General features: G+C 41.3%; 1 protein-coding gene across 7 annotated transcripts in view; it reads right to left on the reverse strand.

Annotated features, from left to right (window-relative positions):
- DCDC1 (doublecortin domain containing 1) overlaps window positions 1–27,047 on the reverse strand; it is a 444,094-nt gene that overhangs the window by 190,439 nt on the left and 226,608 nt on the right. For 6 of the 7 annotated variants that reach the window (XM_023646546.2, XM_070274959.1, XM_023646549.2 and 3 more), the window contains 6 exons: window positions 20,820–20,921; window positions 17,377–17,540; window positions 14,243–14,368; window positions 11,865–11,970; window positions 4,817–4,951; window positions 2,186–2,304 (listed from right to left, as the gene is read on the reverse strand). In XM_023646546.2, coding sequence (XP_023502314.2) covers window positions 2,186–2,304; window positions 4,817–4,951; window positions 11,865–11,970; window positions 14,243–14,368; window positions 17,377–17,540; window positions 20,820–20,921 — 752 coding nt within the window. The remainder of the gene's footprint in view (window positions 1–2,185; window positions 2,305–4,816; window positions 4,952–11,864; window positions 11,971–14,242; window positions 14,369–17,376; window positions 17,541–20,819; window positions 20,922–27,047) is intronic. The other variant, XM_070274958.1, reaches the window with a different exon arrangement.

Consider the following 27,047-nt stretch of genomic DNA (forward strand, 5'->3'; position numbering starts at 1 on the left):
AAATTCTTCCAGTTTGTGAGATGCTCGCCCACTGCCTTTTCACTTGCATTATTGCCAACAAGAAATCTGCCGTCAGTCCTCTCTTTGTCCCTCTTACACATACTATGTCTTTTCCCTTTGTCTGCTTTTAAGATTTTCTCTTTATCACCAATTTTAAGCTACTTTATTATGATTTTCTTTGGTTTCATTTCTTCACATTTCTTGTGCTTGGAATTTGCTGAACTTCTTAGATCTGTGGGTTATAGTTCTCACAAAATTTGGAAACTTTTCAGACATCATTTCTTCCAACATTTTTCTTTTCCCAGCTTCTTCCCTTCAGAGCCTCTAATTACTCAGTGATTAGGCTATATGAAGTTTCTCACATCTCTTTGATGCTCTGTCCATTTTGTTTTCAATATTTTTCTCTCCTGTTTTCATTGTGATTCATTTCTATTGCTATCTCTTCAAGTTCACTAATATTTTCTTCCACAATGTCTAATCTGCCATTAGTCACATTAAGCATAGTTTTCATTCCATACATTGCAGCTTTCATTTCTAGACATTTGATTTGAGTCTTTTTATGTCTTCCATGCCTCCACTTAATATGTTCAATCTTTCCTCTAGCTTCTCCAATACATGGAACACAGTTACAGTAACTGTTTTAATATCCCATCTATGAAGTCTATGATCTGTGTCATATCTGGGTCACTTATAATCGATGGGTTTTTCTCTTTGCTAGAACCATGGACTCAATGAGCTGAAGCATCTCTGGCTCCATGTTCCATGATTTGGCCTTGTCATTATCACTGCAAACTGATTCTTGACATGTCTCCAGTTTACAGCACTGATTCTGCTCTAGAAACCTTGCTACCCACTCCACATACAGCACCACATCAAACTGGGACTTCCTTTGGGTTTGTTTGCCCTTCCTTGGGATCTACGTATTTGAGACCCTACTAGCACTGGCCAGTTTGCAGGCTGCCAAGCTACTGGCTCCCTCTCCCTTCTGCCTGGGCTTCTCAATTAATGCACCCTACTCATGCCCTGAGATATCTGCTACCACACTTGGCACTCAATGGCAACTGTCTGGATTTTGACCTACAGGCAGTGTAGCTTTGTGGCTAAGAGTGAGTTACAGAATCTGACTGCTTGGGTCTGCATTCCCGCCTAACCACTTAGTAGGTATGACTTTGAGTAACTGATTGACTTCTCTGCACCTCAATTTCCTTACATGTAAAAATAATAATGATACACACCTTATCAGGTTGTTGTAAGGGTTAAATGTGATACTACAACATAAAGAAATTAGAATAGTGTCTGGCTCATAACATTTTTTTTGTTAGAGTAGGAGGTACAGCCAGTATTTACACCCGGAAATCTGACTCTGTAGAACATGGTCTTAACCATGAAGTGATATTCTGATTCCTGTTGGACAATCTGTTTTGCATGTTACAGAAAACTTCCCTTCTGTATTTGCAGCTGGGCTGCCTTCTCTGCTGCCCACGTGCTCTAGTCCTGGTGTCAGCCTTACGCACGTCCTAGCTGCCTATCCAGCCGACAGTTGCCTAAGAGCTCTCTAAGTCCTGAAGGAGAGCAGAACTTGTTTTTGTCAACACTAGGTGAAAGCAGAAGATAAATGAGTGAGAAAAAGAAAGCATCTAGGCAAAAATATTTCCAGACTATTGAAGAGAAATCAACTTTCTTCCCCATTGCTGAATTTTTTTAATTTACTTTTTAATTTCAATTTTATCTTCCCAAGTCAGAAAAAACACACAAGAAGTACACTTTTTAGTGCCTTACAAGCCAGTAATTTTTTGATTTTTCTTTCACAGTTCAATATTTCATATTTAGAAGATGGGGAAAAGGTTAGGAATATGCACAGAACATTAAATTTTTAAATTAGCAATCAAAATGGAAATAAAGAAGAGTTCTGATAAGTATAGATTAAAGCAGCAGCTCGTCTACAACACAGGGACACATGAAGGCCGACTTTTTACTTTTAAAAATATCTCAGAAATGCTACCAAGCTAAGCGGCATATATTTTCAAGCTTATTTTAGATTATAAAAATTAATATTGATATTATGAACACAAATTTAAACACCTAACGAACATTTCATCTCAGCCAGAAGGCATCATGATTTGATGGCTCGGAGATCTTGAAATTACCATGTATTGTTCTGAGCTAACCAGCTCGTAAGCGTTACCTTTTCTGTAGGATTAATTTATGTCCATCTAGCGACGCTCCGTCAGCGGCCTTGACTCTGATCGGACAACCAACAGCCAGGCAGCCCTGAGTTACTGCTCGGCTCAGGATCATTCCAGTCTTCCCACAAACAGAGAGGGGGGAGAAAGGTCTAAATAAGTTAAAAGAACCAGAAAATTCAACAATGCGTCACAAATAGTGAGGTCATTATGCCTGGATAACCCCGGATATTAACAGTTGCCGAAAGTGAAACACTACCCTCAACTTAGCAGGCACGAGCCCTGCTCAGAGCCAGTGAGCTCCTGTCTGACAAGGGTGGCATTTCACAGTTCAGCGCAAAATAAAGCAAACCTTGATATCTTCATTTGCCCTTTTTTTCTGTGCATATTTCACAGTGCAGCTATTTGGGTCCATCACAAGTCACTTGTTACAGTTACAACTACGGAGCTGACTGGAAACATGTATGCACACAAAAAAATGCAGGGAGCTGAAAAGATTGAAACAAATACGTAAACTTTGTAGCAATTTAAAGTTTTCCTCTGGGTCTACACACCACAGGTTAAACATTTTAAGGTGGTGTGTGAACGCTTTTGTTTTAAATGTTAGGATTCTCTGATAGAGAACAGATTGGGAATACTGTTTGAATGGTCATTTAACAATTTTTCTCACTTAGAGAATCAACACAACATTTTAAATAAGTGGCAACAGACTGAAGAATTCATTTACACATATTGAGGATTTTCAGCCTGCAAAATTCTCTATCCTAACAAGTAAAAAGATTTATTTTGAAAAAGGGAGAGAATGTTCAATCTAAAAATATTTTCAAAATTGTTTTCTTTTTAGCATGGAACTTTTATTTCTCATGTTTTTTGTTATGTGGAAAAGAAATATCTCAAGACTTAGGAAAAGTATTCTTTAAAAATTTTGGTTCTAATCAGCACTGACTGGAATCCTCATTTGAATACGCTTGTCTACACAGAAAGGAAACTGCTTGAGGTGAGGAAAAAGAATCAGCATTATATCAGCACTTTCTGTATACCAGACACTGTTTGGACTTCACACGTGCTGTCTCATTTATCAGTCCCCACAGCAACTGTGCAACGCAGCTATGCCTCACTGCACTTTACAGATAAGGAGAGAGTGGTTCGGTGCTGCCGAGTAACTTTCCCAGGGTCACAAGAGAGATTCCAATTCCCATCTATCTAACTCCAAAACCCATACTCTTTTCAGTAAACACGTCAACTATTTTTGAGGAAATTTTAGACGAGTAAAGGTTTTTGATATCATGAAATTCTAGACGCACATACGATGGAGTTACAGAACAGATGTAGGAAAGGCCCGTCCACATCAGCTGGTCCCACTCTGTTCGGATGAGAAGCCTAAGGCCCAGATACAGCATGTGGCTCACCTGAGGTCACACAGCTATTCAGCAGCAGAGGTAAAACTAGAACACTGCCACCGTGCTCATAAATTGGTAAACATGGAGCAATGTTTTATATGACAGTGAAAAGGCCTAGGTTTTGAAAACAGACAGACCAAGAATCCTTCCTCTGCTACTTATGAGCCTCAATTCATTTGGCTATAACATGAAAACCTGCACAATTTTTATAAAATTAAATGAGATAATAAACATGTATAAGATGCATGATGTCTAGCAGATGTTTAACAAAATTGTGGAGATTGTTACTAAATCAGAGACAAAATACAACTTTAAAAGGGCTGGTGGCAGTCGGTCTCCAGGTTGGGAGCAGATTTACTTCTCCCCTAACCTCATTCTTCCTCGGTATGTGAAGTGAACAACCTCTCTTAATCCCCTGCATCTTAATTACTCCGTAGGCTTGTTTTTAACTCTCAGAGAATGAAAGAACAGCAGCTAAGGGCAACCCACACTGCATTTGAGAAACGAGTCTCAACCCCCTTGCCCCCAAGCTCCTAGCAGCAAACTTGCCCGGGTGATTCTGGGCCCCTGGGAGTGCCGGGAAGAAGAAAAACCATCTATGGTGAGGAGGCAAAGGGATGCAAGACACAAGAAGGGTAGACACCAGCTACACCGTCTCTTTCCAGACACAAATATTTGGTGGCAATTACAAGACATATTTCAATAGTAAGAGGGAAGGGAGGGGCAATCAGATGTTCTCAATTAAATCAGATCCGATTGTATAATAATAAAGTAAAAAAATGAAATAGCACCAATCCTCAGGTATGAAACGTGTTAGGCATTGTTCACATTTCATACTCAGGACTTCCTCTAAAACCGTCCTTACAAGACCATATGCCATCACAGTATGCTGCGAATCCCACAGGCTCTGGGAAGCCCCAAGATAAAGAACAAGGGGTGGAACCAAATAACAGACAGGCAAACCTCTTGAAAACACTGAGTCTGCGGCCTATACGTAGGCTCTCTGCTGGGCTTAAACACTCTGGGGTCTGAACTAAGCAGCACATCTAAAGTGAGTGAATGCTCACGTGGCCGTCTACAGGAGTCCTCTCCACCAGACAAAGCCAAGAGCAGAGAGGTAGCCTTTGTAACAGCCAACAAGTTGTCTCGCTTTCATCTGCGTGCTTGTGTGCGTGACGACACTGGGAGCTGGGGCTGGGGAGTCACCCAGGGAGAGCAGACACTCTTGGGTACCTTTGTGATCAGCCACACGCTGGCTGCGGGCCACAGGGTGGATGTCACCATCTGACTCCCGCCGCTCGCCGCAGTACCGGAGAAGCTCTGCTTCGCAACGGAAACAGAGGCGTGAAGGATAATACTGGGGTCCACCTACACCGTGAAGAGGAAGATGCGTTTGTAACTACAGTCTGAAAGCTAATCTTCCTCCATGCACTCACTCAAAATGAGTTATTCTAGAACATAGGTTTCTGATTGATAAGATCTCTTTTGAAATAGTACTGCTCAAACCCATTTAATTAAACTCAATTAATTATTTCGAGCACTGGCTCTGATATGCAAGGCCCTAAATTGCGTGGTGCAGCATATTATAAAACATTTTTCCTGCCCTAAAGAAATTTACAGTAGAGGCAATAACACACACAGACACACACACTCAATTTCATGTTAAGCTCCATACAGATGACTAAACAGTATTATAGGTATGCAAAGAATTGTAGGCTCATTTCTGCTGGAGCAACAAAAAGTGGAGCATCCGGGAAGAGGTGAGATCTGAACCAGGCCTTGAAGGATGGAGACAGTTTGAGAGGAATAGTGAAGAATAAAAAGGTATTCCAAGCAAGGGCAAAGAAGCATATAGTCAATGTGTCTTAGGATTTGTTGGTAGGCTAAAGGGTAAATCTGGCCAAACCTAGAAGGAGTCCAGGGGCTGGCCCCGTGGCCGAGTGGTTAAGTTCGCGCGCTCCGCTGCAGGCGGCCCAGTGTTTCGTTGGTTCGAATCCTGGGCGCGGACATGGCACTGCTCATCAGACCATGCTGAGGCAGTCCCACATGCCACAACTAGAAGGACCCACAACGAAGAATATACAACTATGTACCGGGAGGCTTTGGGGAGAAAAAGGAAAAAATAAAAAATCTTTAAAAACCTAGAAGGAGTCCAGTGTAAGGGTGTGGAGCTAGGCATCAGCAGGGAGCCAGTGAAAGCTTTCAAGCAGGAGGGACTGGATTATAGGCAGTTACTATGTAGCAAGGTTGATCTGGCAAGGGTAGACACAAGGGATTAGCAGAATGGAGACATCAGGCAGTGAGAACAGGTGGGAGTCCTCACAACCTCCTAAGAAGAAAGAATATGAGCTCAGACTTCAGAGGCCATTGTGGGAATGGATGGGGAGGGCCGAGTGGGGAGACACTGGTCGCTAACACCCGTAGTTGTCTTCAGATCACACAGGTCAGAGGCATTGCACACATTCTGGCATTTCCCACTCAGACTTGATTGTCAAATTAACAGGCATTCACATCACTTGCAGGAATTCCACTACTTCATATTTAATAAACTTTGTCTCCTAATTTATATGATCACTTTCCCAGAGCAATCATGCTAAGTTTTTAAGTACCAATATTTATTTGTATAGGATTACCGGAATACACCTATTTACCCTTTAAACCCAATAAATGGCATTGATTCAAATCAATTTAAGTTATTCTCTAATATTAAAAAGTCATTTCTAAATCTTTGCTAATATTAGATATTTTTTGAGTAGCAAATGATTTTTAGAAAAACAAAAATTTAATGATAATTTAAAAGGTAATATTTTACAAATGTGACCAGGCAATAATAAAAGGGTATAACTAATATATTTGGTAATTATTCTATAATGGGAGATAGTCACTTCTCAAGAGGAGGAGATGTCATATGACTCCTATGTGTGAAAACAAAATTTAAAAAATCCAGCAGCCCTGCCACATAAGCAGATGTGACCTACCGCTCTTTGATTGCGTCTGCCCCAGTCAGGCAGTGGTGACCAGATTCTGGAGGGGAGTCCCCACAGTTTCTGAACAATGATAAACTATATTCTACTAATCCGCCCGCCACAGGACGCAGCCTTGAAAGTGGCGCTCTTGCTCACCCTCTAACTTCCAGTTGCCATCACACTCAAAACTCTCCTTTGCAACTGGGAGAAAGATTGTTTTGACTGGAATTAGTCAGACAGAAGAACTGTACTGCCAACTGCTTCTTTGTGTAGCACCTGCTGCCAGCGCCTAAATTCTTGTTATCTCCACCACATGGTTTAATCTTTTAACAGTTGGCTCATTGGTGAAGAAGGAAGGGGTCCTTTGTGTCTGTCCTGGGTTGGCACCCAGTTTGAACACCATGCTGTTCTCCGAGAGAGATTTTGCTGGACAGGTCCCAAGTGACTCTACTCAGACCAGACAGAGCCGGGCCCACGAGATCAGCTTCATTTCGTGTTATTAAAAAAAGATCCTGCCAAGCCTGGGGTTCTAACATACTTAAAACTGACAATGGCCACAAAATTTCTCTTCGTAACTTCACCTTATTTTTTCTTTTTAATTTAATCTGATAGCTTACCTTTAGATCAAACATTCATAAAGGTGGGGAAGATAGAAACTGTGAAAACTGGAATCCAGAAAAGAAAAGTGCTCTGACAGCCTGCAACATAATATGCCAGGTGTGTGTGTGCACATGTGTGTGCACACGTGTGCACGCACGGGCATGTATAAAAGCATTTATGTTGAGACTGGTCTCTAAATACGTCTCGTCATGAATGTCATTAGAAAACCTTTTTAAATCCCATTGAGAATCAAAAACAGAAAATCTCTTCAATTCTCTTGCCTATCTATATACATAGTCCCTTTAGACGACCACTCTGATTTTGCTTGTCTGAATAAACTGTGCTGATATAGAAGCTGCCGGTGACAGAAATGACGCATGCACCTGCTGGGCCAGTTAAAACTTCCTGCTTAGTTTTCTTTTTCCAAGTCCCTAATGAAAGTGGAGCAGCCTTCAATATTCCTGGGAAAATTCAACAGTAGTAAGAGAACCACGTACGGTCTTTTCTGGCAGATCTACCGAGGAACAAAACACAAGACAATAAAATTTTCCTTGAAAGAAGACGCTTATAGACCACAACCCTCATTCTAAACAAACTGTTTGCTTTTCTACATAAAAATTGTATAAGATTTTTCATTTTTGATAGTGAATTTAGGGCCAAGTGAAATAATTTGATACACAAATTAAAATCACAACTATAAGAAGTGTTCTAAAGTCTCTTTCCTCTTGGGCCTGATGTTCACTCTTACTGTCTCCATTCTCTAGATCTATCACTGATCAATCCACTCGGCTCTAAGGCCAAGAACTGGAAAAGTGTGAAAGCAGAAAATACTGGTGAGTACATCATTATGCAAGCAAATGAGGGGAAATATCTAAGACTGGTTATATAGTACTCACGTAGCTTTCAACTGTTGGCCTAAAAATAAAGGAGTTTGGATTTTAATTAAAGTCCTGTGTCCTAGTCTAAAGGCAATCGGTTCAAAGTTTACATTAAAATGTTGTATTTTCCCCAGTGTAAGTTATTTGTAGAAAACATTATTTCTCAGTGACTTGCTCTCCAAAGAAACAGGAAAGTAAAGAACCATTTGCCTTCTCCCAGCTCCTTTGTGACAAACAGAATAATACATTCTGCTGGCGCCCATGACTGCTGAATTTGCAAGTTAGCTTATAACAAGCATGCCATAGTCCTAAAATCATAACCTGGTATTTTTCTTGCTGTTTCCATACTGAAAGCTGTCATGAATGTCCTCTGATGTCTGATCATACTGAAAGGGTAGGATCAAAATAAGTTTCCTTTTCATTTGGGGAGAATACATAATCTGCCAAACACAGGGGTCCGTTTTTCCACCATATTTTCCCATAACCAGGCTTTCCTCAAACCATTCTGCTTATGAAATGCTTTTTCTTTTATATTAACTACCATGAAGTTTAAATTTCATTCATTTCATGGAAACATATAATTGTATTGCCCTTAAACTGGGGCCATCTAAAAATGTTGCCAATTGAAGTAACAATAGAAAACTGTTGAAAGATGTATTCGCCAAATTGTCCATTTGTAGTAGATTCCAAATCTTTTTTTGAAATGGATAAAAGAGCAACAGGTTGTAATTGTCGGGGTCACATCTGTCTCCCGCATTGCTAATAGGGATTACATGTTCCAAACGTTTCTCTGCAGGAAAGGTTTCACTTGTCAATAAGAGATTACAAAGAACAGGCAGGGGTTGGGCACTGATGCCTCTCTCTCAAGCCCATTTTCAAGTGTCTGCATCAAGAATATTGCCTTTGCCTCCCTCCTCTCTACCCCTGTTGTAATCCTCTTACTGTCTTCTTTACCGCAATGAGCATCAAGATCCTACAATAAAATGCCCTGTAGATAACCATCACCTCCGCCTGAATCTCTCTTTAAAGGTGCTCCTTTTCAGGTGATTAAATTACTATTTCCAATACACTGATCATTTCTCTGTATATAATTGGAGGCATTTTTCTGGAAGGATTTTAAAGGTTTCATAGCTAAGGGAGGGCATTTTTCTTTGAAAGCTTCTCTTTACTAGCCAGTTTATCAAATCTGCTTTATTTTACTATTTTGGTTGGACTGGAATTTTATTCCAAACCAATTTCTTCTTCTAAAAATACAATAGAGTGCAAACTTTTATTTAAAATGACTGTTTTACCACTTCCACTGAATCATTAGAACCAATTAATAATGATGAAATAACTGGATTGTTATTCTCTCATTTCTCAACATTAGAAAAGACAGTTTTATTTTAAAGTCCTACTTTGTTTAAAATCAAAGAAAGAAACCTCTTTTGGGTTCTTCTGCTTTGAAAACTTTGATATTCAATGTTTCTTTCAGGTGTGAGCTGGTTCCCGTTGAAAGAGCTAGTTAACTAGCGAATGCAATTCCATTGAGCTAACTCCAGGCATCCAGATATTGCAGCTGAGAAAGGATGATCAGGCTGCCCTCTGCCCTTGAGGAGTTTCTAGTCTAGCAGGGAGGATAAGACAAGGGCCTCCTGAGTTACCTTCCTCTCACAAGGATCACATCAGATCTTGCCTCTGCTTGAATGTTTCCAATGACTCGTCTTCTACAGAACATCCAGAACCCCTAACACTGAGTTAAGACTCTTTACTATCTGATCCCAACTTTCTCAGTCGAATCCACCATTCTCCCCTTTCTACCCCAGGGTGACCTGAAATATGCCCAAACACGGAGCACTAGCTGACTTCAAATCACGCAAAAAATGTTGTAAGAGAAACAGCATCGAGTTCAGTGTTGTTATGAAGGGCACAGATGGATGCAACGGGGGATCAAGGCTGGAAGCATCACATCTGGTTTGGGAGCGGGGTTGGGGTAAAGAAAGAGTCCATGAAGCAGGCACAAATCAGAGAAGGTGAGAATGATGGGAAGGATTTCAACAAGCATTTATTGAATGCCAACTATATGCCAGACATCGTGCTAGGATATGGCACAAGGGGACAGCGAAGGCTGGGGTGGTGACAAAGAAAGAGAGGCTGACTTCCAGGCAGAGGGATCCACACAGGCGTAATAACAGATATCCTGGAGCGCTTTCAGAAAACAACAAATGAACAGCCTGGCTTGGCTAACACACAAAGAAGATACGCCAGAACAGTAGCCTTGAAAGACAGGTTACAGCGGAATTTGAAAAACCATTCCTCAAAAACGTATTGTGCACCTGCCCTACCTTCAAGCCTTGGTGCAGCACTCAGGAATAAAAGACAAGTGAGACACAACACCAGTGCCCAGAGAATTCTCAATTTAGTGGAGGAGAAAGACACAGAAACAAAAGCCTATGCCAAAACACAAACTCTGAGAACCACTTTTACAGGATGAAAAGAGTACTAAGAACACGAAACATTTTGAGGTTAATTCTCTCTGGAGGATCTGGGAAGGCTTCAAGGGGGAAGAGGAAGGTGAGTGAAGCCTTAAAAGGCAAGGAATGGCGATGGTGGGTGGTATATCCTGTGCAAAGAACAACATGCCCCGGTAGCAGTACAGCAAAGTGAGGGCATGTTATGGTTCACAATTTACAGCTCTGACTGCAGTGTAGGGTACCAGAAGATGGAGAAGAGGGTAAGACTGGAAAAGCAAGGTGAGAGTGGGGGAAGATTGGAGGGGAATCGCAGAAGGCCAGAGGAAGACAGGAAACCTCGGTGGACAATGGCCAGGCTACAACACAAACCTAAAAAGGAACGCCAAAATGATCAGAGCTATGGTAAATAAATCTTAATGTCAGATGAACATAAAATATAAAAGGCATTAATTCTTAGCACACCATTCAACTTATATTACATAACTCAAATCATTCAACTTTATTTTCTAAATTTGTTCAAAAATAGACTAGATTAGAAATAATTATTTTATTCTATTTTTATAATTTTACTATTTAGATTCATATATGCCTTAAAACAAGTAATATTTTCAGTATAAATTTTGACATAATAGACTGAATGGGTGGCAGGGAGAAATTCAAAAAGACCAGGACGGGACAATGTATCTTTGGCATTGTCTCTTGGAAAGAAAGGGCCCAAACCAGCAGACAGGAAGTCCTACCTTCTTTGGGTATCTCTATCTCAGAGGGTGCTTTTTGGTTTGGATTTCAAGAGCTCAAAAACTAAAGCTTGTGCAGGTGAGATGAAGAACAACCCTACCCAGTTTCACAGCTGTGAAGAATGAAGGAATTATTCCTGCACCAGAGACATGTCTAAAACACCTGTCACAGCTCAGCCAGGAAAAAATTCTGTACTGGCAGGATAAATTTCTAAGTGTAAATTAATAAGTAGACTTTCTGTATTGGGTTGCCATGAGTTAAGTTTTCTAAAAAACTCCTGTTGCTTTGACACATGGACCCATAGAACAAATAGACCCGATCCTCAAGTGCAGAGAGATAACAGCCCTCTGAAAGACCTGCTGAAACAACTCCAACTTATTAATACAATTGGGATAAAGGAAATATGCTAGACAATAGTACCTAGATGAGGTAATTCAGGCAGAATGTTATCAAGTAGGAATGCTATATATTGGTTCAGTTTTAAAGTATTTAATCAATTAATAGTAAGTAAAAATAATACCTGCCCAACATTTGTAAAATATTTTATAGTTTTCAAAAACTTTCACAAATATCTGCTCAGTCACCATGTATTGACTGAGTGTCCAATACATAAAATATCTTATTAAGGATAACAAATAATTCTGACCTTGTTCTGTAGGAAATGGTTCCCCAAGTCCACCGTTTCAAATTGATCAGGTATCTGTTGACTAGTGCCACTGAAATTAATTGGAAATCCCTCACAAACTTCCCAACTAAGAAAAGTAAAATATAAAGTTTTGTTAGAATAAAATGTATTTAATTATAATACTCTTTAATCTACAAGTATAATAAATTATGCATCTTATACTCTACTAGTGAGAGAAAAACCAAAGTATAGTTTATAATCTTTTCACACAGAAATTTGTAAAGTGCTTTAGGAAAGGGAAGACTTTAAGTTTTTACCTTGCAATTATTTACTATATTGGGGGATTCCATGCCTAATTAATCAACAGAATAAAGAAATAAAAAACGATTTTTAATCTTACAGAATCACTCATAGAGGAGACCATCGGCATTGTTAAATGTATATTCTAAATACATGGGACTCTGAAAAATAAAAGATGTTCTTATCCTTACAGTGGTTGTGTTAGCACGTTAGCCTGGTATTCATAAGAAAGTCTAAAGAGGCAGCATGGTCTAGTTTGTACATGGACCAACCACAAAGTGGAGAGTTTGGGATTCATTCTTAGTTCAGCCAAATTACTTACTTTAAAAATGAGCCAATCTTTACCCTAAAGAAAATTACCCGCTCAACACTGATAGGTTAAGCCGTACAATACAGCAGGCTATTCAACAGAAACCAGTTCCAGGACAGGTAACAGTATTTTTTTTCCCCCAAAACTCTGAGAAATATAAATAAGAATATAATTATTAAGACTTCAAAGGATCCACTTTAGAGTGTAGAAAGAAAGCGCAAATGGAAACCCAAAATTAAGTAAATTATCTTCAAATTAGTTTGTGCTCAGTAGGGCCAGTTCCACATTGTTACACTTAGGGACCTAGATCTAACCTGAATCCATTCACTAAACCGTATTCATTGCACCTGGGGAAGTAAAATTAAGAAGAAACACAAGAATTAAAAATTAAACTCCTAGCTAAAAACTGAAGAGAAAGGGTCTAGGCAAATTTAACAGGTTGAGGAAAGAATATTGCAATGAAATAAATCCTCTCATAAATGGGAATGCCCATAACAAAGAATGCTGATGAGTTATTTTCTATCCACAAAGAAAAGGGGAACAAGACAAAACAGATTCGGATCTTCCTGGAACATGCAGGCAGCCACTGGGGGACGGAGTTGTTGTTTAAACAACTACCAAGGAAGACCCGGGAGTCTGTCTTTCTAGACACATTTAGCAACCGGTTGACACTGTCTACACTGAGTGACCTCAACAGACTGCTCTTGGTTCTCTGGATCTGCCCTCCACTTCAGCCTTTTCACTCCTACATTAAGGAAAGTTGTAACCTGTTAAATTACAAAGTATTAAAGCTAGATGGGTCCCTATAGATAGACTGCCTGATTCAAGATAGTATCAGCATCATGCTGCAATGTCCAATGTGGTAGCCACCAGCCACGTATTCTTATTTAAATTGAACTTAGTTTAATTCAAACAAAATTAAAAATTCGGCTTCTCAGTCGCATTAGTCACATTTCAAGTGCTCGTTAGTCACCAAGTGTGTTTCCATCATAACAGGAAGTTCTATTAGACAGACAGTGCTGGATGGGGGTTAAGCCCTCAGTTTGCGAGAAAGACAATCTGGGTTAGAAGCTGGGCTCTGTCTGCACTAGCTGTGTGACTGGGAAATTCCTCCTGTGCCTCAGTTTCTGTCTCTGAAGGATGGAATAATAATACGATAATAGGTAATGATGGGATTAAAATAATTGTTTTGAGGATTAAATAGGTTCTTGCCCAATTCATTTAGAACTGTGCCTGGCCTATGGTCAAAATTCAGTAAACACTGGGTTTTCATCATTTACAGATAAGAAATTGATACCCAGCTGCTTCTGGACAATGGTGAGCAGAGACGGGCTAGATGCGCACATCTTCTGACTCCTGCTCTTCTCCTCACTATCCCACCACACCTCCAGCATATTGCCTTTGTTTTCAATTTATCATCATCACATGAGTCTTAAGTAAGAACACTCATATAAGAAAACATATTATTTAATATTTTAACAATTCCATCCAAAACTATTACTTCAGAAACATCCATGAAAAACACTTTTTATGTTTCAAATAAAATTAATATCTCTGCAAAGCAGAAAATACAGTCTGCTCATTGCCGCCTATGGTTTTTTAAAACTCAAGGAAAATGAATGATAAGCCTCTTAGGCACTAGCTCATTATATCATGAAATAAATCAATAAAACAAATAATTGCTTATTTAACATGATTCAAAGAACAACTTTTAGTGTTTCAATCTCTCACTCTGGGAAATTTGAATTAGGCGAATCAGATTACTGTAACCAAGCACATGTTAATTTACTTGTCACATCCTGGGAGCAGAGCAGCACTGGGGTCCAAGAAGGTTTTATATGCGACTGTAATGCCACCTCTGGCAAATGCAGCCACCTGGTCAAAGGTCAAACCCAAAACAGGGTTTAGTGGAGATCTGAAAAATGGAAAAAAACATCAAAGCCAGCTGCAAAATTATACAAACATTGAAATTTGAGTACAAATAAATAATAAAACATACAATACCAGTGTCTAGTGAAATCCAGAAATAAGTGAATTTCCTATTATACAGCACCATTGTTGGTGTCCTATACTGAGACCTGAAATGCACATTGTAGTTTATTTGGCTGATTTATAATATACCAACGATAGTTGCAACACATGTAATTTTTAAAAATAATTTCAATAGCAAAAGCAAAGTATTAGTTGAGAAAAACAACCAGTTGCCATTAATATAATGTTATTTTTTCATGTATAACTGCAGTGCAATATATCCATAATAATCTTTGGAGCTGATAATTAAACGAATCTTTGATATTTGTCTACAAACAGCTATTTTTTTGTGAGTTCAGTAAATGCTATGCTGATTTAATTTTTTATATTATATACTGTCAGGTACATTGTTTTAGGTTAATTTAATTATTTCAGAATTAAAATCAAATAGAAAATGGATATTAAATAAAAAGAACAACCACTATTCAACTATGAGCCATTTTTTTCTAAATTGGTGACACAGATTTGCTATTTAACTCTAGAATTATAGGACTCAACCACATCATCTGTGTGGTATTGTCAAAAATATTCAAACAGACAAATCCAGAATGTGGGACATTCTACAAGCAAAGCACCTGAACTCTTCCAAAAAGTCAACAGCAGGAAAACAAAACAAAAGACTGAGGAGTATTCTAGAGTAAAGAGAACTAAAGAAAATAACTAAATGCAATATATGAAGTATGTTTGGATCCTGGATTACAAAAAGCTCTAAGGCACATTTTGGGTAGTCTGGATATCGATTGTTCGTTAGACGATATTACGTTACTGCTGACTGTGTCAGGGAGGATAACGAGGTGGTACAGAAGAACGCCCTGCTCACCAGGGCTGCGACATGAAGGGTTACGAGGAGAACTTTCACGACTGTCTGGGACTAATCTCAAATTGTTCAAAAGAGAGGGAGGGAGAGACAAGAGAGAGAAAACAAATGAGCAAACTGTTTAAGTTGGTGAACCTAGGTGAAGGATGGATAGACCGTCATTGTACTATTCTTCATGGTGTTGGGTTGTAGATTGGATATTTTTCAAAATAAAAATTGGGAGAAAAATCATAAAGAACTCAAAACAGAAGCAGATATTGGCAAAATCGCCCTTTGCCAATAAGTAAGCCGACGCACCATCTCAACATATATTAGACACGTTAGAATCACTCTCTGAAAATGAATATCATTTACTTACTACATATTGCACATTTGCTCAATCTATTCTAAACTAGACGGAAATAACTTTTTAGACATAAACTTTAGAAGTTCCAATAGTAACAAAATGCTATCATGTTCCCCAATGCTTTATATTGGATTCAAACCAGAAAAAAATGCATTATCCTGTTAAAATAACAATGATATACAAATATACACACTTACAAATTCCTCCAGCTACAATCCTTAACTGATTTTAGAACATTCCAGATACCTAGCATTTTACTAGTTATTCCACAAATATGATCCAATTAATCAAGAACATGTGTTTGATCTTATTAAAATACTGTATTATAGTAAACATCATTAAAAACATCAAAATTAGTCAGTCATTGCTTTCACTTTAACAATGATATTTAAGAAGAAACCGTTAGACACACATTTTATTAAAGCCTCTCCTTGTAATTGGAAGACCTTGCTAAATTATGCAAGAATTCTGGCCACTTTAAAATGCATCACTGTTTTTATCACTATAAAAACAATTGTCACGATGTAACTAAAGCACATTTGGGAATCTGCCCACGGAAGAAAACACCATTCCTTACGGATACTTTTAATTCTGTAAATTACACAGCATAAGAAATTATTAAGCATTTTAATTTCACTCTCCTGGGAGGGATGAAATTCAACTTTGTAATATGCTATCCACAACCTATCCTGACAACTCCCTCCAAAGCTTTCACGGATTTCTGGGTAGATTTGTTTCAGGATTCGACATTTTGACTATTAGAATACATAGCAAATACAACCAGCTCCTAGTTCTGTCTACGCTATTTTCATTATAATTAATACACGATCAGTTATACTCAAAAACCAAAATTATTTTCCCCTTTTTCCCCTACTCTGCTCTTCAGATAAACAAAGAGCTAAAAAAAAATTAAAATTAAAAGTAGTCAGAAAAGTGTGTTTGAGTTTCCTGACAAGCAGTTTCAGACTTCATCTGGATGTGCCCTGTCAAAATATGCATATATTTCCAGATATTCCACACAACAGCCCAGCCCATCAGGCCTGCACATTGCAGCCTTTTTCTTTTCTCAGAAACGAAGATAATTTTATGCAGGAATTTACCAATCTACAAAAATTTACACAATGCTCAGCAATAACCAGTAATTATTGTCGGGTAATGTAGGGCGCTTTTGAGGAATATAACTTCGATAAGATAGGACTTACAAGCTTTACCAATTTATCTTTAGCTGTCCTGTCATTGGTGCTTAAAAGGTTAAGACTTTATTTGTGAAAACATAGAGAGATAGTGGGGAATCATGTTGTCTACAGCTTCATAAATCTTGCTTAAGATCCTTTTCAATTACCATCCATTTCTCCTTTAAAAAGGGACAAAAAAATAGAGGAGTGGAAGCAGGTCAGGGCAGTGTGCGACAATGACAGTGTGATGGGCTTGGCCCCCCGCGGCGTTTCCATCTGCTATCATTAAGGTGACTACTCAGACATGAAGAAATCCCACTTGCTGTGCTGACAGGCAGACTTCAAGAACTATGACAAGGCATTAGGACAGACAGAGAGAGATGTCATATCCCACAAACAATACTGCCTCACAAAAAACGCCCCTGAAATTTTATTAGAACTCAAAATGAAAAAAATATTCGTAAAGTGGACTACGTGGTTTCTCAGCTCTCCTTTGACATCCGCTTGCCCCTGGGGGGACCGAGGACAGACAGAGAACACACACTCACTCCTACCTGTATGCTTCACCATGAGAGACCCAAAGTTTTTGCCCATTCTTCAGCAAAAGTGGGTTCCTAATTTCGTGACCATGCTCATCAAAAAGCCGGGTGGAAGAAAAATTGAGGCCTGACGGGTTGATAGAAGAGCCTTGAAGCCTTTGATGAATCTTGAGAAGTAACTGGTGGTGGGGGAAAAAAATGAAGAAGAGGAAATAAGGTAAAATGTGAACTTCTGTAATAGACTGTCTCTACTAGGTAACAAATGAAGTCCAAACAAACGATAATAAAATTCACAGAGAATGTTCAAAGAAGTGTGAAATGACGGCGACGTTTAGCTCAGGGGAAAGGACCAGGATGAGCCTGGACTGTAACCAGCAGGGGGTGCCACAGGCCTGTGGCTGAGCTCCAGCCCTCTGGCTCAGGCCGGGAGCAGAGACGTCTGCAGAAAGCATTTAGCTTCCACACGCCATAAAAGCCTCTTCGATAAGGGTGATGCTTTCGTGTCTGAGCTACACATCTTGCCAGGGTCCTTCCAGAGCGCGTTCAGGTTCTACAATCGGCCGGCTCCCCGCCCCAACCAACCTCAGATCACCCACAGTACAACAGGACTGCAAAATAACACAGCTCTCCTCCCACGTCAGTTCACCAAGGAGAACTCCTCCCGGATGTATTTTAATTAAGAGTCCTGCAGAAGCCTGCGAGCAGCCTCAATGATGGATGTTTCCAAGTTGTGAATAGGCCGTAACTGAGGTGCGAGGTACGAAATGCTGTCATGCCATAGCCTAAACAACGGCATTGCCAGTGTCTGCCTCAGCTTACATCTAGGGTCTCTACATTGCCGAGACATTTCTGATTTAAGGTAGATTTCAGATGAAAGGAAATCCAACTGCACTGTGTTGCACATGGGATTTAAAAGACTTTCTCTGTGATTATCTGTCCCCGTGGCCTGTGCTCAGGCCTCTGCTTCCCCCGCTCTGCGCCCCACACTGTCCATCACTCTGCTCCCCCATAGCCTGCTGTCACGCGAGTCCTGTCTTCTCTCCCTTGTCAGCTCCTGTGCCTCTCAATTTCTTCTTACTCTGTAATCTTGGCAGGGATGCGGTACGGGGTGGCCTTTTCTTGCCTGGCTGCTGTTCGGGGCGCTTACTTGCTCCTTCTGTTAACTCCTACTGAAGGTGTACGGAGGCGTGCTAAATGCCCGGCTCAGAGGAAAGCAGAGAGGCTGCAATCCTGTCATGTCTCAGGTTTCCTCGCCTCTTGGCTACAAACTCTTGACCGAGTAAAACATTTTCTTTGACCAGCAACTATATTTGCAGAATGCCTAAGAATTAGGCTTTGTCCTAATTAGAGATAAATAATCATATCTCCACTTCATCAGCTCGACATTGACCAGATTTTTAGCCTTGAGCATCAGAAAGCCTGAAAATGATGACACATTTTTCATTTCACTAAAGTTAATACTTCTCATCCAGCATAGCCAAGTCCCTAGAATTAAAAATAATGGTTACTGTTCTCCTTAGGAGTACAATAGGCAGATATGTTAGCATAGTAGAAATCTATATCCTTTCGTTTTTTTCATTGGAGCCACAATCACCTTTTGAAATCTATGGGTTGTGTTTACAAAGCCCTACCTTTATTTCCGTGTGTTCTCAGCCCTTGAGCTTATTTTTTATTGCCTTCCTATTACTTTAGAAAACATATAATGCTGATCATTTTTTAAATCATAGAGATTTTGCTTTACAGGCATCACCTCTTTTGTAAAAGGGAAAGATATAAAAGATTTAAGGCCAGACGCAGGAGAGAGATGTGTACACAAAGTACAGGAGTCTGTGGCAGGGAAGGGACAAGAATACCTGACCCCTTAACCAAATTCACTCTCACAGGAGTTGCACTGCAATCTCTATTTTCTCAACTTGGTGACAGACTGAATTTTAGGTGTTCAAAGACAAGCACTGACAGCCCACAGAAGGCAGGGGCCTCAGTGCCTTTCATCTCCAGGCCATTGGTTAGGGCTGGACCATGGTGACCAAAAATTGTGATCATCGTCACCCTTCTATCATTCAAGCTATCATCACCAGGCCCTTATAGATGAAATTTGCTCAGGGACCTGAGAAGAGTGTGAAACATCTTAGGCTAGTGATTGAAACAAGTGTGCACCAGGAAACAGTCATCCTTGGGTGTCACAAGGGATCTCCCCAACAAAGAGATTTACAATGTTCCTAACTCAAGGTTTTCCCCAGATCTACTTGCCTACAGAAGCAAAGCACAGATCAATTTCCGTGTGCCATAAGCCAACACGAAAACTTTCCTGTATAATATAAATGCCAATTCAATTTTTTTTTGAGGAAGATTGGCCCTGAGCTAACATCCATGCCCATCTTCCTCTACTTTATGTACAGGATGTCTGCCACAGCATGGCTTGATGAGTGGTACATAGGTCCACGCCCGGGATCTGAAGTGGTAAACCCTGGACTGCTGAAGCGGAGTGCACGAACTTAACCGCTGCACCACCGGGCCAGCCCCACCAATTCAATTTTAATGTGAACCAAAAAGTGAAATTTCTAATGTGAAAAAGAGGGAAGACAGGTAGAGAATTCTAGGAAGGCTTGTGTATCATGGTGATTCGTACAGGCAGGGATGTGATGGTAAAAAGAAACCAGCCAAGGCTCTTGATCTCTTGCTCCTTCATTAATCAAGTGGTGTTTCCCATCTCTTCCAGGCCCAGATAATGGTCAGGGGAGAGTCTCTGAATTCTATGCAACTTTTGTGACTGACTGTAGAGGCGAGGTGACAGATACCACCAGGGAGAGGTAAGTCTCAGGGTGCTGAGCTGAAGGGGAAAAAAAGGAGCAAGTTTCTGAACAAAGGCCAAGCAACAGAGCCCAAAACACTGATGTGCGCTGGGGCGCATAACCCCAATTTGTAAACAACAGGGTATTCAGTGTTCTTTTATACAAGATGAAGACCCAAAATAAAGAGCCTGAACATGTTGGTTCTGCCTGAGAAACATCTCAATTATTTGGAAAACAGGCAAAGGTAAGATGCCTGAGATGACCCATCTGGACTTGCTCACGTGAGCACAGGAGACCACGGCTGCACGTCAGGCGCACAGGGTCCAGAGCGTGGAGACACCCTAGACCAAGAACATACCCTCCACTGAATTTCGTGTCACTTCTTTTCAAAGTGTAAAGAAGAGGGCAATCCCAGAGTCCAGTGTACACAGATTTCCAGATACAAGCATAATGACGGTTAAGATGCTGTAAGTAAGAGGCCAGGAGTTAACTCCGCACTGGAGCTGCGAGCCTAAGGGATTCAGAAGCCAATCCTGAGATATTAGTCACCCCAGACCAGCAAATGGTTGATCTTTGCTCGGCAACTTTCAAGATGTAATTGTTTAAATTAACTACAAGTAACTTGGAAGAAATTTTATAGTCATGAATAAATGTCAGTAAACTCACTCTTTCCATCACATCACCGGTGTGAGCTGGGCTGTTAGACCCCAGATCTTTTTTGCTGATAAAAACAGAGATCTCTCCAGTGTCTTTACCATTTTCAAATATCTGCAAAATAAGTGCATTCAAAATTAAAAATAAATACATGCGCGCACACTCACACACGTACATATATTCGTACCTACAGATATAAATGTAAGCAATCCAGGCTTTGCATAGCATGGTGTTGACCGAAAGTCATGCATATGGGAACTTTGCAAAGCAAGGACCACCTGTGCGAACACGTACAGGGAACTGGCAATGAAGATCAACAGGCCTAGAAGGGTCTAAAGAAAGCCCCTTGTTTCTCCTCTCGGTCCCAGTGTCTTTAACCTTGACCGGCACTCCCTACAATCCTGAAACAGAAGGAAACCGCAGATGGTAGTGGAGGAATCATGGACTTCACTGGATGCTTAAATGGGGCAAGTGTCAGAGAAAGGTCAGCTGGCAACCAATTAACAAGCTCATTTCATTCTTCTTGAAAGACACAAAGCCACAAATTATGTGAGGAATGTTTGATTTATATTTTAAAAACATCAGTGTTCAGCTCATCTTTTGACTCACTAAAAGGAAATTCAACATGACAGATTTATTGCACAACAGTGGGATGAAAGCCGTCCATTTGAAGTGCATCTACGCTACAAGTTGTTGGGAGAACAGAGGGAAAATCTGTAACATTGCATCATGCAACACTTGCTGGAAAAAAAAAATCTGGCAAATGCTCTGGTCAAAAGTCTCCCAATAAACCAGTCGTGAAGGGGGCCTCCATGGAGGGAGCACCACCTCTGACCACACTGAGGACCCCAGTGGGGTGTGCCGTTGACCAGGCTAGAACGGACGCAGGCCAAGAGGCCTGATGAACAACTTAATCCTTGCTTTTTATTTTCTTTTTTCTCGAAAGTTCTTTTCTTCCCTTTCTGACACACCTATCACATCAGAGTGGCCATTTCATTTATGTCTAGGGCTATTTCCAGAGCAGATAACTTGGGAGAATACCTTATTTAAAAAGAAAAAAGACTACTGGTTTTACTCCTGAGACAGTTGGAAAGTTGTTTAATTAGTTCGGGAAATAATGTGCGTCAATAGCACTTCGTCAGACTTTACCAAAAGCAGAGATTTTCTTAAAAAGAGTAATACCCTTCAAGAGTTGAGGGGCTTTCTCCACTCGGGGCTCTCCCTCGCACTGAGTCCAGGGCAGGTGGGACAGCTGTCGGCCTCCGTGCACTGACATTCCACACCCCGCAGTACCTTTCTCGAATGGAGATTTTTTTAAACCTCCATTCCGAGTGAAGACACATCTGTGAGCAAGAACTCTCTCTATTTTTGCAAGGAACTGTGTAAATGCAACTGAAGCCTGCAAGCCTGTAGAAATAATGTGGGAGGAGAATCCCACTGCCCTAACAGTCTCGTGGGTCCTAATCTGGAACCAAACTCGTAAACAACAGAGACACTGAGCAGTGACGGCCACGACTCAGGTGGCGCGCATTCTGCAAGGTCGGTGCTGACAAAGCTCAGTTTGGGGAACTTATTGATGTTCCTCTGTCAAGACTTGCTAGACATGGGATCAGAGGGGAGCAAACCGTATTCTGGAAATCGCAGAGTGAGAGCTAACTGCCAAACCGAGGGAGCGAACAGGACTCGGCCGACACTGAGACCTCGCTAGCTCGCTGCCTTCCTCACCACAGCTAATGTCTCTCCTTCTACGGCCGGAAAAGGTTCTCGAAAAAAGGCTCTGGCCTCCAAAAATAAGGGCATTTTGAAAAAAGAGTAAAGAGGTATCTTTTAGGTGTTCAAGTGAAAGAAGGCTGCCCTCCACTAGTCATTCGTATAATATGTTTTTTCTGTATTTCTACAAAAAAAAAAAAAATTCCCCAAGCTGAAATCCTACGAGTCTGCCTTTCTTAAGGACCAGCTCTGGTTTTTAAAGTCTCTATATTATTAGGCCCATTTTTTCTAAATCCAAGTTTTGTACTTGTTTTTTCTTCCTGTGCATAAGATGCATTTTTACTTCTATTGCCCAATGTCTAAATAAAGACAGTTTTCCAGTGTTTCTATGATTGTCTAGACAGAGTGAAGCAAAGAGTCTACCTTTATTTCCTGCTCAAGGAAAACCGACTGCTGTACTGGCTTCCCAGTGGCTGTCTGCACAGCGTCCCCTCCCTACAGGTGTGAATTCTCACCCTGGAGTGGGTGATGCATAAAGCCAGCTGAGGACAGTCTTGGGTCCCAAGGAGTAAGGTAATGGAACCTAAGGAAAAATGATCCAGATCCTCTTGAAAAACATGGCAGCTAGTGACTACTGCAGAAAATACCTAAGAATAGGAATTCTACGCCCTTAGTTACACAAAGTACAGAGTTTTAAGGAGGAGTGTTTTCCATGAACTATAATCTTTTCACTGTCCTTCACGTCAATGTTGACTTTTCTCGAGCAGGATTAAATTAGATTAACACCACCGTTTCATCGTAATGTTGTTAATGATTCATTCATCCAGCCGACACTTATTGAGCACCCACACGTGTTGAGCAGTGCTCAGGTGCTGAAGATGCACGGTGGAACAAGACTCCTGCTGCTGAGGAACAGAATAACAAGCAAATCATGCAGGACGGCCGGGGTACATCAGGCCTCCTTAGGCCTGAACTTTATACAATTTGGTGAGCCTTCCTCAACAAAAAGAATGCAAAATTACCAACGTAAAACTAGATATAAAATATTCATTTAAGGGGCCAGCCCAGTGGTGTAGTGGTTAAGTTCATGCTCTCTGCTTTGGTGGCCCAGGGTTCGTGGGTTTGGATCCTGGGGGCAAACCTACACACCGCTTATCAAGCCACGCTGTGGTGGCATCCTACATACAAACTGGAGAAGGACTGGCAACAGATGTTATCTCAGGGCCAATGTTCCACACCAGAAAAAAAAATCATTTAAAACAAGAAAACAAATCACAATTTACATGTATTAAAAAGTTCACACAAAGCAAAAACATTACAAAATCCAGAAAGAGTCACAAAATATATTCATTAATTAACTATCCAACATGCATTTTTTTGGCTGAAATGTCTTTGATCACCTCTTCATATGGTAATTTTGTAACATTGTCTATAAGGAGAATAGAAAGATAATTCCATTTTCCCTACAGCAGGGTTAATCAAAAAAATTTTTTAGCATTGATTAGAAAAATCTCTCTCAGCTTCACAACTCCATCGATCATTTCATAAAAAATTTCTAGGACTGATTTCGAGTTTGGGGAAAGCTTGATCAGATTTCTTTCACTATGAGCTGTAACGTGTGGAAGGGTCCCTGCAGATCAGCTTTGTTAACGACAGTGTTTCTCCTCCGTCACCCACAACGCCACGGTGCAGGCACGCTGGGCACATTCAGAGGGCTGTGCACACACCGCCAGCAGGCAGCAGCTGTCTTCACGGAGCCCTCCGCACACAGGACGGCCGGCGCTAACTGAACCACACAGGGAAGCGACGGGAACCGCTAACCACATTCCACTACACCTAGACTAAATGAAGCCCCAGTTGGATTTCCCCTTAGCCGGACCCCAAAAATGCCTACGGCTGCCACTTCCATGCCGCCTGGTGCAAGGGGAAGTTCGACAGAGAGGAAGCTGGAGTGGAAACAGACAACGGCCTCAACCAGTTAGAGGCAGAATACGTTAGGTTTGCAAATTTTACAGGAACATGTGGCCATGTGCACACATTGCCAGGGCATCTCCCAGGGTTTTGGAAGGGGCCGGAGCAAGGAAGGGGCCCTGAAGCTCAAGTTTCATCAGCTTTATCGGAAATGCACCTCTGAGGGGGTCAGAATGTGATAAGTGCCACATAAAGAAGAAAACTAGAGCAGGGCAGGAGCTATAGGGTGGAGATGGGGAGTGGGATGAGACTGGTGGTCACCGCGTGAAGCAGGTGTTAGAGCAGGCACCTGTTTCAGGAGAGGAGAGACGGGAGCAAACACTGGGCGAGGGAGTCAGCCAGCAGAGCGCTGGGAGAAGCATGTCTGGAGTAGACGAGTAGACGGAGGCGCTGGGGCAGAGGCTAGGGCTGGACTTTGTGCTGCACGTTCCAGGAACGGCGTGGAGGCTGCAACGGGAGCAGAGTGGTAGAGAGGGAGGGTGAGGACTGTGACATCAGAGGGATCTCTGCAGGGTCTGGAACACGGCAGGAACAGGAGCCAGCCCACATTTTTACAGGAGCATGTGGCTGCTGGGCAGAGAGCAGACTGTGGGGAGCAAAGCGAACCCAGGGGGTGACATGGGCACCCCCGAGTGTCAACAATGGGCGTGCTTCCTTTCCCATGTTCATCCCACAGTGGTTTTACTTACTTATTTGTTTATCAGCAGGGCTGGGAAATAAAACTTCTAGCCAGGCTAATATTTCTGAAACATGAAGTCTGCATCCATGGGTGTAAATAAATCAAAGTAAATCTAACTATTCACATGCAGTGTTTGTGAAGGCATGAAAATGTCAACAACGTACTAAAAGAATTTTATTTCCCATGAAGATTTTACAGACAGTGACCAAAACTTAAACCATTTAGGGAAAGACAACCGGAAGGGGGAGTTCCGAGCTAATAGCCTGGCATCCTTTATGACATCTATTTGGGGACCCACGTAAGGCCTGGGTCAGGGCCACTCCCCGGCCTTCAAAGCTCTAAGTCTGGAAAGGCTGGCCGTGGGGACAGCAGGTTCCCAAACTCTCCGTGACTGCCAGGCACACCCCCCAGGCGGCTCTTCTGTGCTGAGTCGAAGGCCAAGCTTCTAGGCTTCAAAAGGCCCAGGACGCAATGCTGTCGAGAGGCAGTAACAGGAAAACGACACTGCGGTGTGTTGACAAAAGTTGGGGGGATTTACTGCCAGAGGTGTGGGGAAGAAAGGAATATAAAACAGCCACATCAAACTCTGTGGCATATTTCAGGTAAATATAACTAAATATGTTGAAATAAGGTTAACTCACATGATGTCTTGGGTTGGGGTCCCCAGGAAGCTGCCTCTGAGAGAAGGTTTACCCGTGGGAGGTTGGCAGGGGAGCTCCTCTGGGGTCCTGGGAGCGGGCAAGGGAGGCAGGAGCAGGCTGCGGAGGGGTGACCCGCAACGCAGTTGCACCAGAGGCCTCCCGGGGGAGCTCTGGAGCCGGGATAGCTTCAGTCTCGTCCAGAATTGAGGCCAGGCCTGCCCACCGGCCCCCGACCAAGTGCTGAATGCAGGTGCCGGCAGGATGAGGGCCTCGTCTTGGGAGAAGCAGCTCCCTTACAAGGAGGGCAGCTGTCCAGTAAGGATACAGCCGTGGCAGCTGGGGTGGGTCCCTCGGAGCTGAGGAAGGGAGCCGGGCAGTGCAGAGGGCCTCCGCACACACACAAGCGATCCCGGGCGTAGACGCGCAGCGACGCCCGCTAACGCGCTCGGGACTCACAACAACCAGGCTTCACAGGGAGTCTGAGGAGGGAAGGAGACGTCCCCGGCGTACCTCTTTCATAAGTGGTGGGGAGACCACTAGAGTCAAGGCCTACGATGTTTTTAATTAGAAACACCAAAGTGTACTCTCACATCTAGTGTCAGAGACTCTAAAAATCTGAAACTTAATATAAAGAAGTTTAACGGCATAGAAAAGTAATTTTTAGTGGATATTTTTTTTACCTAAGTCAAAAAATGTGAAAATTAACATGAAATATTTGTCTTACGTGAGAAGCTAATTAGCCAGGAAAAAAATCTTTGTCCAATCAGAATTCAAAGTCACTTCTGGATACACAAAACCAACTCTAAGTGAATTAACATTATATGTACATTAAATCAATAAATATACTGTTATTTTTTTCATCTTTATAGACTTGCAAGATAGTTTTTAGAATATCCACATTTTCCATATCTTCTCAAATGTATATTATAAATCAAACCGTAAACAAGTCTAACTTTAATATTCAGATACAGTGAGAGTCACAGGCAAATATTAAAATTATGGGATTCAGGCAATGAAAATTTAATAATGAGTTAGTCTGTTTATACCACATGTAAGAGAAAGTGTTTTAATGCCTAACAGAGATGTCTTTAATAGTATTTAACAGGTAAGGAGTTGGTATATTCTGTCTCAGGAAATGAAAACACAGTTAAATGAAAACAAATTATACAACTGTTAAACTTCACCAATCTAAATGGTACCTGAACCAAAAACCAAATAGCATTTTTTTAAAGCCCAGAA

Source organism: Equus caballus, chromosome 7 (assembly GCF_041296265.1).
Source record: "Equus caballus isolate H_3958 breed thoroughbred chromosome 7, TB-T2T, whole genome shotgun sequence".
NCBI classification, from domain to species: domain Eukaryota; kingdom Metazoa; phylum Chordata; class Mammalia; order Perissodactyla; family Equidae; genus Equus; species Equus caballus.